The sequence below is a fragment of the Bos indicus genome, chromosome 5 (genome assembly GCF_029378745.1).
Source record: "Bos indicus isolate NIAB-ARS_2022 breed Sahiwal x Tharparkar chromosome 5, NIAB-ARS_B.indTharparkar_mat_pri_1.0, whole genome shotgun sequence".
NCBI classification, from domain to species: domain Eukaryota; kingdom Metazoa; phylum Chordata; class Mammalia; order Artiodactyla; family Bovidae; genus Bos; species Bos indicus.
The window spans coordinates 120,510,153-120,525,192 of record NC_091764.1 but is presented as its reverse complement, the minus strand read 5'-3'; the positions used below and the strand labels follow the sequence as shown (position 1 = coordinate 120,525,192).

Sequence of the window (15,040 nt, the reverse complement as noted above, 5' to 3'; positions counted from 1 at the left end):
AAGACTTTTGAGAGTCACTTGGACTGCAAGGAGATCAAAGCAGTCCATCCTAAAGGAAATCAGTCATGAATATTCATTGGAAGGACTGATGCTGAAGCTCCAATACTTTGGCCACCTGATGTGAAGAACTGACTCCTTAGAAAAAAGCCTGATGCTGGGAAAGACTGAAGGCAGGAGGAGAAGGGGACGACAGAGGGTGAGATGGTAGGATGGCATCACCAACTCGTTGGGCATGACTTAGAGCAAGCTCCAGGAGTTGGTGATGGACAGGGAAGCCTGGCACGCTGCAGTCCATGGGGTCACAAAGAATCGGACAGGACTGAGCTACTGAACTGACTGACTGGCAAGAAAACAGCACTGTTCCTGGATCACCGTGGAAAGGTGCTAATGTCACATCACAGGTAGTTATTTACAATGAGAATGTCTACAGTAGGGCAGTTAGCATTTATCTATGTGGTTTCAGCACCGTACACAATACAAAGCTGGGTACTGTCCCCTGCTTATTTAACTGATATGCAGAGCACATCATGAGAAACGCTGGGCTGGAAGAAGCGCAAGCTGGAATCAAGATTGCGGGGAGAAATATCAACAACCTCAGATATGCAGATGACACCACCCTTAATGGCAAAAAGTGAAGAGGCACCGAGGAGCCTTCTGATGAAAGTGAAAGAGGAGAGTGAAAAAGTTGGCCTAAAACTCAACATTCAGAAAACAAAGATCATGGCATCCTGCTCCATCACTTCATGGCAAATAGATGGGGAAACAATGGAAACAGTGACAGACTTTATTTTGGGGGGTTCCAAAATGACTACGACAAAGCCTTTGACTGTGTGGATCACAATAAACTGTGGAAAATTCTGAAAAAGATGGGAATACCAGACCACTTGACCTGCCTCTTGAGAAATGTGTATGCAGGTCAGGAAGCAACAGTTAAAACTGGACATGGAACAACAGACTGGTTCCAAATAGGAAAAGGAGTACGTCAAGGCTGTATATTGTCACCCTGCTTATTTAACTTATATGTAGAGTACATCATGAGAAATTCTGGGCTGGAAGAAGTGCAAGCTGGAATCAAGATTGCCGGGAGAAATATCAATAACCTCAGATATGCAGATGACACCACCCTTATGGCAGAAAGTGAAGAGGAACTAAAAAGCCTCTTGATGAAAGTGAAAGAGGAGAGTGAAAAGGTTGGCTTAAAGCTCAACATTCAGAAAACGAAGATCATGGCATCTGGTCCCATCACTTCATGGGAAATAGTTGGGGAAACAGTGGAAATGGTGTCAGACTTTATTTTTGGGGGCTCCAAAATCACTGCAGATGGTGATTGCAGCCATGAAATTAAAAGACGTTTACTCCTTGGAAGGAAAGTTATGACCAACCTAGATAGCATATTCAAAAGCAGAGACATTACTTTGCCAACAAAGGTCCGTCTACTCAAGGCTATGGTTTTTCCAGTGGTCATGTATGGATGTGAGAGTTGGACTGTGAAGAAAGCTGAGCGCCGAAGAATTGATGCTTTTGAACTGTGGTGTTGGAGAAGACTCTCGAGAATCCCTTGGACTGCAAGGAGATCCAACCAGTCCATTCTAAAGGAGATCGGTCCTGGGTGTTCTTTGGAAAGAATGATGCTAAAGCTGAAACTCCAGTACTTTGGCCACCTCATGCAAAGAGGTGACTCATTGGAAAAGACTCTGATGCTGGGAGGGATTGGGGGCAGGAGGAGAAGGGGACGACAGAGGATGAGACGGCTGAATGGCATCACCAACTCGATGGACGTGAGTTTGAGTGAACTCTGGGAGTTGGTGTTGGACAGGGAGGCCTGGCATGCTGCATTTCATGGGGTCTCAGAGTCGGACACGACTGAGCGACTGAACTGAACTGAAAATGATTACAGATGGTGAGTGCAGCCATGAAATTAAAAGACGCTTGCTCCTTGGAAGAAAAGCTATGACAAATCTATATAGCATATTAAAAAACAGAGACATTACTTTGCTGACAAAAGTCCATCTAGTCAAAGCTATGGTTTTTCCAGTATTCATGTATGGATGTAAGAGCTGAGTGCCAAAGAATGGATGCTTTTGAACTGTGGTGTTGGAGAAGACTCTTGAGAGTCCCTTCAACTGCAAGGAGATCCAACCAGTGCATCCTAAAGGAAATCAGTCCTGAATATTCACTGGAAGGACTGATGCTGAAGCTGAAGCTCCAATACTTTGGCCACCTGATGTGAAGAACTGACACATTGGGAAAGATCCTGATGCTGGGAAAGGTTGAAGGCAGGAGGAGAAAGTGTCGACACAGGATGAGATGGTTGGATGGCATCACTGACTCGATGAACATGAGTTTGAGCAAGCTCTGGGAGTTGGTGATGGACAGGGAAGCCTGGCGTGCTGCAGTCCATGGGGTCACAGAGAGTTGGACACGACTGAGCGACTGAACTAAACTGAGCTGACATAGTGCTCAACACTTGGCTCACAGGACAAATTCAGTACCCAGGCCAGCCAGGAGGGACAAGCTGTAGCTAGCAAGTCCCAGCCTTGTTTTTTTATATTTTTCTCTACGAATAACACCATGGGAATGAATATGTTCTCCTTGATTGAGCATATCAGAACTCAACTTTCTGGAATTTGGGGAAAAGGAATAATGAATGGGGCAAGATCAAAGCATACATTAGAAAGTAACAGTGAAAACAAACAGCAGAAAGGTCAGTAAGGCCATACAGGATATGCTTCTTGAGAAGGGTGAACCTACAACCACCCAAACACAGGGCACACAGACTATGGGCAAGTTGCTGACTCGTGCTTATTCGTTATTATAAAAGCAGATAGTGAGCCGATTGTTGTCCTTTATTAGCAATCATTAGAGAGAGACCTAGCTTTAAGAGGGGTTGTTTTTTGTAGTTCAGTCGCATAGTCGTGTCCAACTCTTGGCAACCCCGTGGACCGCAGCACACCAGGCTTCCCTGTCCTTCGCCATCTCCCAGGGTTCCCACTGAGTTGGTGATGCCATCCAGCCACCTCATCCTCTGTCGTCCCCTTCTTCTCCTGCCCCCAATCTTTCCCAGGGTCTTTTCTAGTGTGTCAGCTCTTTGCATCATGTGGACAAATTAATGGACCTTCAGCATCAGCAACGGTCCTTCCAATGACTATTCAGGGTGGGTCTCCTCTGGGAGGTCATAAGTCACAAATCCAGTCCCTGCTGGCTTGTCGTCCCTTAGGGTCCTATAGGAACTCGGAAGGAGATTTAGGAGAAATAAAAAGGAATGCAATACAGATTGTAAAATAAGATCTCTGAGGAAAAGATCAAAAAGTTAAGACCATTTTGTTCTGGAGAGGAAAGAGCTGTAGATGTGGTTTCATGTCTTGTTATTGAGACTTCTATTAAAGGACTCAAAGAAAGAAATCATAAGATAAGCTGTACTCTATCTCCAGTGAGGACAGAAAATGAGGGACTCCAGATCTACTTTACTGGGGCTGAAAAAAAAGCGTGAAAATTTGAGATTTAACTTAAGTGGGAATTGTCATGAAGTCTTCTATTTGAAGTCTTTTTTATGTTAAAGACAATAAAAAATTAAGAACTTTCCTGGTTGTCCAGTGGTTAGGAATCTGCCTTCCAATGCAGAGGACACAGGTTCAATCCCTGGCCGGGAAACTGAGATCCCACAGGCCACCGGGCAACTGAGCCTGCCTGCTGCAGCTGCTGAGCCCACGGGCCAAGCCAAGAACTGATGGAGCCAAAAACAAACGAATAACTTTTTTAAAAAGAAAATAAAACATTTAAAACTTAAGAAACATACTGAATGACTTTTGAAGGTTCCTTTCAACTCTTGCTTTTTTAAAAACTCATGTGGGAACAAAGATGATGTAAAGAACACTGAATGTATTAATAAACTTTTAGCTCCATATCTAGAAGAATTAACCCACAAAATAGGTTTTGTATATTTTGTGTCGTAGACACATGAGTGTAATGAATTAAGACCTGCTTGGATGTTATTTTTAATTTAACCTGGCAAATTGAGACGTGAACACCATTTTGTTCACCTTGAAAAATGTAGAGCATTAAAAGGACACCTGAGGATTTAGTTTTAAATATAAAGTGTTATTTGGATGTAGTAACATCAGCAGACAGAGGTTCCAAGAGGTTGGATATTTTGGAATATCTTTATAAGAAATGGACCTCTCATTTCTGAAGCAGGTTGCTTCTGAAATCAGTGTTGTACTATGAACTGTTCCTATCATTATTTCTTTCAGTCTCCCATTGATGTTTGTGATGCTTGAAAAATCCAAATTCTGCTTGGATATATTTATTTTATGCCTTTTTCTACCTCCCTTTTTCCCTAGGAGTCCTTCCATATTTTGCTCTAATATCAAGAGTTATTGCCCTACCACATTACTGATACCAAATCTTAGCTGTGTTCATTTAGAATGCTTTAAACTTATTGATAGACTACATTTGTTTATGGGAAAAACTCCCCAAATGAAATATTACTACACATCTCTCAGAACCCCTAAAATTAGAAGAACTGATCATACTGAGAGAGTTAACTTAGGCAGGTTAATAAGGAGTCCAAGCCTAAGGCCCCTTTAAGGAGGAGGCAAACATTCTTTCTTTTTCACATTCTTTGCCTTAGACAGGTAGCCTTGTAGGCAACAGTATCTCTTGTTCAAAGGCATGCCTTTTTTTGAACTTTATATATGTTATGGGAAAAGCTCTGGGTAAAAACTTCCACAGCCTTGAGCTCGGGCTTTACCTGTTCCTTCTGACTAATCTCATGCTGATGTCATCCCAGGATGTATGTTACAGTAAAGGGTTTGAACAAAATTCTCACCACCTTGAAATATTTTTCATCTATTCTCAGCAGCTAGTTGACAAGTATAAACCACTTGAGCCAGTGAGGCGGGGACTGTCCTGTCCCCTTCTGACGTCCATGTCAAAAGCTTTTTCTGTCACTTTCACTTTAAATAAAATCTACAAAAAAAACTCTGAGTGACCGAGAAGGTCTTTGGTCCCAGAGTTAAATCCTCTCTTTCAGAGACCACAAATCCGGTGACATGGTTCACCATTCACCACTAAGCTATCAAGACCAGGTGTTGGTGAGGAGCTCAAGAACTGAAACTCTCTCCCACTGCTGGTGGAATGTGAAATGTTTAAACCATTTTGAAAAACCACTTTGGCAGTTTTAAAAAATGCTACGCATACACCTACCATAGGATGCAGCCATTCCACACACACTCAGCCAAGAGCTATGAAAGCACATGTCCATACAAGGACTTGTATACAAATGCACATCGCTGCTCTACTTCACATGGCCAAACATCCACCAACAATGAACAGAAAAACCGTGGGATAGCTGTGTGATTAAAGGGTCAGCAGTAAAAAGGAATGACTGCTGAACACACTGCCGTATAGATGAACCTCAAAATGATGATGCTGAATGAAGCGAGACAAAAAGAACTGCTTGATGTGTGATTCCATTTGTATAAAATCTTCAGAAATCCAACTTAATACATAATGAGAAAAAGCAAATTGGAGACTGTCTGGAGCCAGGGAGGAAAGGGCTGGAGGGATTACAAGGTCCCACAAGGAAACTCTGGGGAGTGGTGGATATGCTCACTACACTGACTGCACTGACACCTTTGGGGTGCAGTCACAGAGCAAAGCTTACCCCTCTTGTACCACCCAGCCATTCCACTCTGAAAGCACGTCTCCACGCAGACTCATCCGTAACCAGAGAGGGTCAGTGATGATTCTTTACCAAGAATGTAGTTTCTTCAGAAAACATCAATAAGCTAGCTTCTGTTTCTTGCTCATATTAAAAATGAACTACCTCCATTTTTTACCTTCCATTTAAAATGTACTACAATTATATTCATTGGTTCATTCAGCTTTTCTTTGTGAATATTAGATGTCATGTACCAATCGAATGCACAGTTAGAGCCTCCGCCCCTTTACCTGTTATCCTAACATGCCTGGTTTTCCAGTGTCTGAGTTTCACCATGTGCAAGTTTAGCCACTGTTGAATCATTTTCTGCTATTCTTCCTAGCAATAAGTTTCATTACGAATTCTAAGTTTTGAGAATACTGGTCATGCCTGACAATCCTGTAAGGAAGTAAGCGTATTCCTCAGATGCCCGACCCCTTTTGGGGGTTCTGCACACAGCTGTTCCATTTCCTCCCTGCTCCTCCTGTCCCCATGCAGAGGCTTCTGCTCCAGAATCTGTGAGCCGTTCTCAGGGCTAGAGCGTCCGCAGGAACACGAAGGCAGATCAGAGAGTCTCACTTCACTTACAAACAGCCTCATTCATAATTTAAAAATGAAAATGTAAGCATCAGTTAGGTTGGCAAGGATTGATGAATTTGCTGTGAACCAGTGTTGTCTTACATGTGGGGAAATGTGTTGAAAGACGAGAAGTCCCCTTCTGGGACACCACGGGCTCATAAATGCCCCTGCTGTGGAGCACAGTTAGAAACAGGGGTCCGCGTGTGCTAATGTGGAAATGTCTGCGTTTGATAAGTGGAACAGGAAGTCAAAGAGTAACATGGACAAGGAAATAGAAGAAGGGGATTAGGTTCTATTCACGTGCATGAAAAGCTTGCACAAGCCATCGGAGAACCCACTGCCTGTTCTCTGCAGGCTCCCGGCAGAGTGCTTCTTGAGCTTAGCCCTGTCCCTCCAGGAAGGAGACCCAAGTGTCAGCTGCAGATCACAGGCCCAGGGGGAAATTTTCCACCTCAAGGAGGAGAGAAGACACAACTAAAGACAGAGTCGTCTCGTGGGTCTGTCTCTGCACCAGGAGAGCGTGGCCTCCAGCAGACTTGGACGCACATCCTTCATTTTCAGTCAGCTTACCTCAAGGGAGTGTGCGGCCCCTTGATCTAATATGCAGAGACACCAGCATTTAATAATTACCTGGACTATGACCCCAGGTCATCTTGTTCTAGTTAAAAACCACAGCTGACTTTGGCAACTACAAGCTGGCACTTGCCATCCACCTCCACAAGAATGAACTCAGGCGCCGCTCCAGCCGCTGACCTTCAACACCCTCTGAGCAGCGTTCAGGGTGGACGGCAGAAATGAGGCTCTTGGCGCTCCAGGAAAACTAACAGGACTGGTCTTCAAACAGTTAGATATTTTCAGGAGCTGGCTTTACAAAGCCAACTCTTCAATCTCCTCATATCTAGAAAAGCACTAAAATCCTTCAGGATGATGTCTGCTCCTCATGACCAGCAGTAATCTTCAGGAGGCCAGCAGAAACCTCTAAATAAAATGTGCTTGATTGCATGCACTCCCCCTTCACCAAAAATCCCACAGCTACTGCCCTTCCCCCACTGCCTCTTTGGAGCAGTTTCTCAGAGCTATCTCAAGTGCCATTTCTCATGCTAGTCTTCATTTTGCCCCCAAATAAAACTTAACTCACAACTCACGTTGTGCATTTTTTTTTTTTAAGTCAACATCATTTGTACAATACAAGGGTGAATGGAGGCAGGGTAGACTTGATGAGGGATTAAGTTGGGGAGGGCATATAGGAAGAAGTCCAGAAAGCATCTCTTAGTGTATATATATTTATATTTGTATTTATATCCATTTATTTCATCTTTTTTTCCCTCAGGAGTGAGGGCTTCACTGGGTCCGTTGAGAACGGGTTCAGATCAGGAGGAGGCATGTTGTCCTGGAAGGCCTGTGGTTTCCATTTCATAATTGCTCTTTTCGTTAAGAAAGGTCTTTCCCTTCAAGACCTCTATGAGCTGCTGCAGTCGCTTGGCAAAGGAGAGTGCCTGGGGAGGCCTAGTGGAAGGCTGCGGTGGGGGTGGTCGTGGGGGTCGGGGGGCAGGTGGGACTGAGGGTCGGGGGCTTGAGGGACGTGAGGGTTGGGCCACGGCAATAGCTTGCTGAGAGGGAGGTGGTTGAGGAACGTGTTGGAAGAACCAAGGTGGGCGAATGGAAGGCTGAACGGAGCCAGGGCTCGCTTGGGCTGCTGGAGTAGAAGCAGGGGGAGCGGTGGGCAACTGAATCATGTGCACCGTGTTAGAGCCTATCTTGGAGGCAATCCAGTTCAGATAGGACCAGGTAGACGTGTAGACTCCGGGGCGCTTAGCTCGGGCACAGCCTACCCCCCAGCTTGTGATTCCCACGACCACATAGCTGTTTTCCACGCTGTCTTTGCACATGAGAGGCCCGCCGCTGTCCCCCTGCCCAGAAGGATACAGAAGTCACGCTCTGCCTGAGCCACGCTCCCTGCCCAGAAGGGCCGTGGCCTCTGGGCAGGTCATTTCTGCAGTCACATGGCCTCCTGCTGCCATGAACACAGGCAGTTATGGCAGAGTTTGAGGTGGTGCCAACAACTTCTCTGGGGCTGTGAGAAGGGGAGGGATTCCATGGGTTTTCTTGCGCTGATGGGGAGGACAGACAAACCCATGTGTCTGTGCACGGTTTTACGTGGGGACATGAACGTGTGTGTGCAAGTGGATTGGACCCTTTTGTGTTCTGGTGAAGAGAGGTAAATGTTCTCTTCTGGGCAGTGTTCGGAGGATATGATCTCTGTGTGAGGGTGGAAGAAAGCTCTACCTATGGTGACTGAGTCTTTGTTGGGCAGCGTATGCGTGTCACCACCCAAGCACATAGTGACTACAGGCAGTGGAAGACAGGACCAGGGAGGTTTGCTCAGGGATCCAGAAAGGAAGTGTCCACGAGCGCACCCGGTGGAGAGTTACCTGGCAGGTGTCAATCTTGCCTTCAGGGTACCCTGCGCACACATTGGTTGAACGAATGCGCCCATTGTACCATCTGGTCGAGTTACACAAGTCGAGGTCGATAAGGTCCACATGCGCCTCCTGCAGCACAGGTGATGTCCTGCGGGCTACAGCCAGGTGACTCAGTGGTCAGTAAGCATAGAAGACGTCTGGGAAAGCCCTGCCTTCCTCCCGCCACTGAGCCCCCAATGGCCTCAAATGCTCCACTTGAACCTAAGAGCCAAGCAAGCCTATGCCCCCGGCCTCTCCTTATCCACTCCTGAAGGGAAGAAAGCACAGCTGGAAGAGCACACGAGACTTGGGAGATGGAACTGGAGGAGAAGGAAGGAGGGGGACTGTGGACAGACGACAGAAGGAGGGCGGCGGAGGCAGCTGAAGAGTCATATACGTGAAGGGTGGATGCTGGCTTATGGAAGTTTGCTATGACATTAACAATTATAACAAGGACATGCTGAGCACTTACTTTGAGTCACACAGGCTTCATCTCATTCACTCCTCATAGGCACTTCATGAGTTAGAAACAGTTATTCCCCTTTTCTCCAATCAGGAGATTGGAATGCCACTTCCCAAGGTCACAGTAGGGAACCCTGGACTCACACCAAGGATTTTCGTCTCTAGACTCAAGTCCAGGACACACCGTTCACTCTGGCTGTAGGTCATCCCCTGCATTCTAGCCTCCATCCAGCCATGGACAGGACCCGCAGGACTTGGGCTGATGACTCCCTCCCATGTGCCTCAAATCTTTATTCAGATCTGGAGGCAACAGACCTACGGTGGTGCCTCCACACACAGCAGACCTGTCAGGGGCACAGGCGGTTGAAATGACCATTGAGGCCAGGTCAGAACTTCCTTTATAGCCTCAGATGCTTGGCCATGACCAGGGGTTAGGAAAACCCCAGCCTGCACTGTGGCTGGAGCAGCCAACATTGCATCCTGCCTGGAGCCCAAACCAAAGGCCAGGTACTGGAAGATGGTGCTGTGAAAGTGCTGCACTCAATATGCCAGCAAATTGGGAAAACTCAGCAGTGGCCACAGGACTGGAAAAGGTCAGTTCTCATTCCAATCCCAAAGAAAGGCAATGCCAAAGAATGCTCAAACTACCGCACAATTGCATTCGTCTCACATGCTAGCAAAGTAATGCTCAAAATTCTCCAAGCCAGGCTTCAACAGTACATGAACCATGAACTTTCAGATGTTCAAGCCGGATTTAGAAAAGGCAGAGGAACCAGAAATCAAATTGCCAACATCCGTTGGATCATACAAGAAGCGAGAGAATTCCAGAAAAACATCTGTTTTATTGACTATGCCAAAGCTGTTGACTTTGTGGATCACAACAAACTATGGAAAAATCTTCAAGAGACCAGACCACCTGATTTGCTTCCTGAGAAATCAAGGTCAAGATATGCAGGTCAAGAAGCAACAGTTAGAACTGGACGTGGAACAACAGACTGGTTCCAAATTGGGAAAGGAGTATGTTAAGCCTATATATTGTCGCCCTGCTTATTTAACTTATATACAGAGTACATCATGTGAAATGCCAGGCTGGATGAAGCACAAGCTGGAATTAAGATTTCCAGGAGACATATCAGTAACCTCAGATATGCAGATGACAACACCCTTATGGCAGAAAGTGTAGAAGAACTAAAGAGCCTCTTGATGGGAGTGAAAAAGTTGGCTTGAAATTCAAGATTCAAAAACAGAAGATCATGGCATCTGGTCCCATCACTTCATGGCAAATAGATGGGGAAACAATGGAAACAGTGACAGACTATTTTCTTGGGCTCCAAAATCACTGCAGATGGTGACTGCAGCCATGAAATTAAGACAATTGCTCCTTGGAAGAAAAACTATGACAAATCTAGACAGAACATTAAAAAGCAGAGACATTGCTTGGCCAACAAAGGTCCATCTAGTCAAAGCTATGGTTTTTCCAGTGGTCATGTATGGACGTGAGAGGTAGAGCATAAGGAAAGCTGAATGCTAAAGAATTGATGCTTTTGAACTGTGGTGTTGGGAAAGACTCTTGAGAGTCCCTTGGACTGCAAGATCAAACCAGTCCATCCTAAAGAAAATCAGTCCTGAATATTCATTGGAAAGACTGATGCTGAAGCTGAAACTCCAATACTTTGGCCACATGATGAGAAGAACTGACGCGTTGGAAAAGACCCTGATGCTGGGAAAGGCTGAAGGCAGGAGGAGAAGGGGACAACAAAGGATGAGATGGTTGGATGGCATCACCGACTCGATGCACGTGAGTCTGAGCAAGCTCCAGGAGTTGGTGATGGACAGGGAGGCCTGGCGTGCTGCAGTCCGTGGGGTCACAAAGAGTCAGACACAGCTGAGCCACTGAACTGAACTGAACTGGAGCCCAAGAGCCAAGGCGACTGTACCCTCTGAATCACGTGGTCCCACAGGCAGGAGAATCCCAACAGCCCTGCCATAGCAGCACCCACAGCCAGTCACCGCCCAGAGGGTTTGAACACCATGTGCGGTACAGGTGGGAAGGGGCAGACTCGGAGTGTAAGGCCAGCAGGGAAGCCCATGGAGCACCGTGGCTGGGGAGGGCACCAGCAAGCATTCGGTGGATGGCTGCTGAACGCGTGTCTGCAAGGCTTCGGTTATGTTCCCAACTTCCTTAGCCCCCACTTTTCCTTCCCACCTAAGCAGCATGGAGGGTTTCACACATTCACTGCCCTTTAGGTACAGGTGACATGGAACTAACAAGCACAAGCCTGGCTTGTTGGTCATTAAAGTGACCCTTTAAATCTATGGCAGAGCCTACAGCCTTGGAAGCCATGCAATTCCTTGTTAAGAGACAGGTGTCCTGAGACACAAAAGAGCTTTCTCAATCTCAGCACCTTGGTTTTAAATATCAAATGCCAAAAAGCCTGCAGAAACTAAAAGTCTGATGGAAAAAGAGACCAATTCCCAAAAGTACTCTTCCAGCCCCAAAGCATCTGAGTTCAAGGAAGTGGTAGGTCCAGATAAGGAAAGGTCAGAAGGAGTATCACAGGAGCCTGGGGGTTTCTTTAAGACTTGGCCCTGGAAGACCCAGGTTCAATCGCTGGGTTGGGAAGACCCCCTGTAGAAGGGAATGACTACTCACTCCAGTATTCTTGCCTGGAGAATTCCAGGGACAGAGAAGCCTGGCGAGTTACAGTCCAGGGGGGTCCCAAAGAGTCAGACACAACTGAGCGACTAAACACTTTCACTTTTTAAGGGATGGGTTTGCAAAAACAAACAAACAAAAAGGGATAGAAACTGCATTAAATTCAAGGTGATTATAGAACAAAGAGGCCTTGTGTGACGTCCAGGATATAGACGGGAGCCTACAATTCTCCTGAGCAAAAGGAGAGCAGAGGTGGGGTTGAGGGTTGTTGAATGGAAACCCTGAGATCAGCCTCCCAGGGACTGCAAGAACCCCCGAAAGCTGAGGACAAGGTTGGAGAGGTGGACAGAGCAGGGAAGGGGGTGGAGCAAGAAGAAAGTGTGCGCTTGCTCTGGGAGCCGCGGCAGAGCCTCGGACACCAGCAGCCAGATAGAGGCTGACACCCCAGGCCAGGGAAGAGACTGTGAGACACCCTCCCCGCAAGGCGGCACAGACAGCGGCCCTACCAAAAGCCAAAATCAACTTTGAGGGAGGAGAAGATAGAAGACACAAAACACACTGAGGTTTAAACCCCAGGAGGCCCAGATTTTCCACCAATGAACAGATGTTCCATCAGTGAAGAAAGGAGACTGAGCGCCAATTCAGTTTCAATCATACGTTCACACCCGTGACATGACTGGTGAAAATTCACGTGCCCACCTACGGGAAGCTGAAAGCACAGCTCACGCACAGAGGCCTGTTCTACTCGGTCTTGCCCCACTGGCAGAAACATGCTGCCCAGGCTGCTGACCCACACAAAGTCACGCCCAGCAGCAGCCCCTTTCGCCGTCTACAGAGGACGCTCGCAGTAACAGCTGGGTGGGACTGACGGCCGAGGGTCGGGGGCAGAGATGGCCAGGAGGGGCCACGCGCAGGAGTTGCAGAGCTTGGAGACCATGTGACCCGGCCCTTCCATTTACAGATGGGGAAACTGAGGCATGGAGAGGGAAATCCCATCCAGAGCCCTTCTCCACCTGCTGCCTGCCTCAAGGCACGACCCCCACCTCCAGAGGCAGCCCTGGAGCTCCAGGCCCAGCCTTGACCCCATTCCAAAGATGCCGAGGCGCTCTTCTGTGCGTGCCGCCCAGCCACCCCTGGTGGCCACACCAGCCACTGGCAAGGGGCCCTGGACACGGAGCTTCACTCTCAGTTTCTCTGGCTGTGAAAGGGGACGGTGACAGGATCCACTCACAGCACAGGGCTAGGGACTGGGTGGGGCTCAGGCAGGCATCAACAGATTTCCCCTTCACCTAAGACCACGTCAGCGGGGTTTGCCCCGCCCGTACTCACCATTCTCACGTAAGAATCCCCAGCCAGCCACCCAGCATGTCTGGGGAACTCTGGGTGGGCCTGCCCTAAACTGAGGCAGGCAGCCTGGTCCAATGAAGTGCCCACAGATAACAGGAGGGGTGATCTTTATGAGAGCAATGTCGTTGGCCTCTGAGCTCGCCGAGTATTTCTCATGAATGATGATTTTCTCAACATATCTCTCCTGCAGAGGCGGCTTCACTGGCTTATTGCTCCCCCACTCAACTTCCTTAGCTCCAAAGATCAGCCTCCAGTCGGTCACTTTTCTGTGGGCACAGAGGTAAGCCAGGTCACACTGGCTGCAGACTGGCTGATGACCATGACCCTCGGAGGGCCCCATCCCCAGCAGGTCCGGGTCAACCCCGCAATCTGGTTGCCACTAGGCCCAGAGCCTCAGGGACCTTTGGCACTGAGACCCTTGGAGAATGCCCAGTTCTAAGAAGAGCCTTTCTGAAGACCCCTGCTGCGAGTTCCCGCACATACTTTTTGATCCTGAAGCAGTGAGCGGCAGTGAGCAGCCAGTGGGCGTTCAGCAGGGAGCCCCCACACACGTGGTACCGCCGGTTGTTGTGGTATGTGAAGATCTGGAGGCTGACCATCCAGGGCCAGGACCCGTGGGCAGCGTCTTGCCCGCCGATGATCCGCATGCCCCCCTGCCGGTTCTGCCGGAACCGTGTCCCACAGGGGCCACTGAGGAGAGACCACAGGCACTGTCCAAGTCAAGGCCATCCCGGCGCCTCCGCAGCGGGGGGAGGAGGGCCTGAGGCTGGTCACAGGGGAGCAGCCATGGGGTCCCGGGCCAGCTGGGGTAGCCCCAGGGTGGGGGTCCAGGGGGCGCAGCTGAGCAGCGGTGCTGGGGGCCGTGCCGGGACAGGCGGCCAGGGGCTCCAGGAAATGTTCGGTGGGGGGGGGGGGTGGGGAGTTTTCTCCGGTCTTGAGGTCACAAGGTGGGTTCAGAGTGGCCACAGGCAGCTGGGACAGACCAAGGGCCCTAGCAGTGCGGGAGATGGCTGGGGGGGGAGAGGGAGCTAGCGTGGGCGTGAAGCGGGTGACCCCGGTGGAGGCTCAGGAAGGAGCCAGAGGGGCTCGGAGCTGCAGGGCTGGGCTGGGCGGCAGCAGGAGGACAGCTGCGCAGGTGGAAGTGACCCGGGGGAGGCGTGCGGGGCGGGGCGGAGGTGAACGTTCAGGGCTCTGTGTCACCGGTGAGAAGGAGGGAGTTTCTGGGATTTCAGGATACCCTGGGGGCTTGGGAGTCTACACATGGAGTGGGGGGTCCCCGAGGTGCTGCATGAGGACGCCCTGGGATCTCTGGGGTCAGCGCAGGGCTGGGGGGAGGTGCTTCCCTGGGTCTGCAGGACTCAGTGTTCAAGAGGCAGTGAAGCCAGTGACTGGCGGGGACAGGGGCACCGGGGAAACCGGCCTGTGCTTTGCGGAAGCCCCAGAGTTCCTCTCAGGAGAAAGCTCTAGATGCCAGGGGCCTGGGGGCTCCGGGCTGAGGATGGTGGGAGCAGGGAAGGTCCGAATTGGTGATGTGGGGCAAAAGCGCTGTGAGACCCGGGGGAATGCTAAGGCCCCAGCTTGGCTTTCTGCAGAGCCGCAGACAGAGGGAGTCTGGACCGGGTCGTTACTCAGAAGACACCCTCCCCCCACCCAAGTTGTCTGACACTTACTCACACGTGGTGTTATCTCTGGCGACCACAGATACTGCCAAGACCAGCAGAATGGCAGTTGGCAGCATCTCTGCCAAAGTCCTGCCCCAGCCAGGCCTGGAAGCCCAGTGACCTCACAAAGCTTCATGGCCTTCCGACCAATCAGCAGGGTGACGTCCCACCC

At 49.1% G+C, this 15,040-nt stretch overlaps 1 protein-coding gene across 2 annotated transcripts; it reads right to left on the bottom strand.

Annotated features, from left to right (window-relative positions):
* Positions 1–7,311: 7,311 nt before the first annotated feature.
* On the bottom strand, positions 7,312–15,012 carry ACR (acrosin). 2 transcript variants are annotated; one of them, XM_070790712.1, is made up of 5 exons: positions 14,878–15,012; positions 13,691–13,897; positions 13,190–13,473; positions 8,713–8,858; positions 7,312–8,190 (listed from the first exon to the last, which is right to left on the bottom strand). In XM_070790712.1, the coding sequence occupies exons 1-5, from the start codon at positions 14,943–14,945 to the stop codon at positions 7,651–7,653; spliced, it is 1,245 nt and encodes a 414-aa protein (XP_070646813.1). In that variant the 5' UTR covers positions 14,946–15,012; the 3' UTR covers positions 7,312–7,650. The 2 variants fall into 2 exon arrangements, with proteins under 2 accessions (XP_070646813.1, XP_070646814.1); XM_070790713.1 differs by having other exon boundaries at positions 14,882–15,002.
* Between the last annotated feature and the right edge of the window lie 28 nt (positions 15,013–15,040).

Coding starts and splice junctions, on each gene's coding strand:
- ACR (XM_070790712.1), bottom strand. CDS start 14,945: ATGCTGCCAACTGCCATTCTGCTGGTCTTGGCAGTATCTGTGGTCGCC. Junction 13,898..14,877: donor AGAGATAACACCACGTGTGA/GTAAGTGTCAGA, acceptor GTCTCTCCTCAG/TGGCCCCTGTGGGACACGGT. Junction 13,474..13,690: donor CACTGCTTCAGGATCAAAAA/GTATGTGCGGGA, acceptor CTGTGCCCACAG/AAAAGTGACCGACTGGAGGC.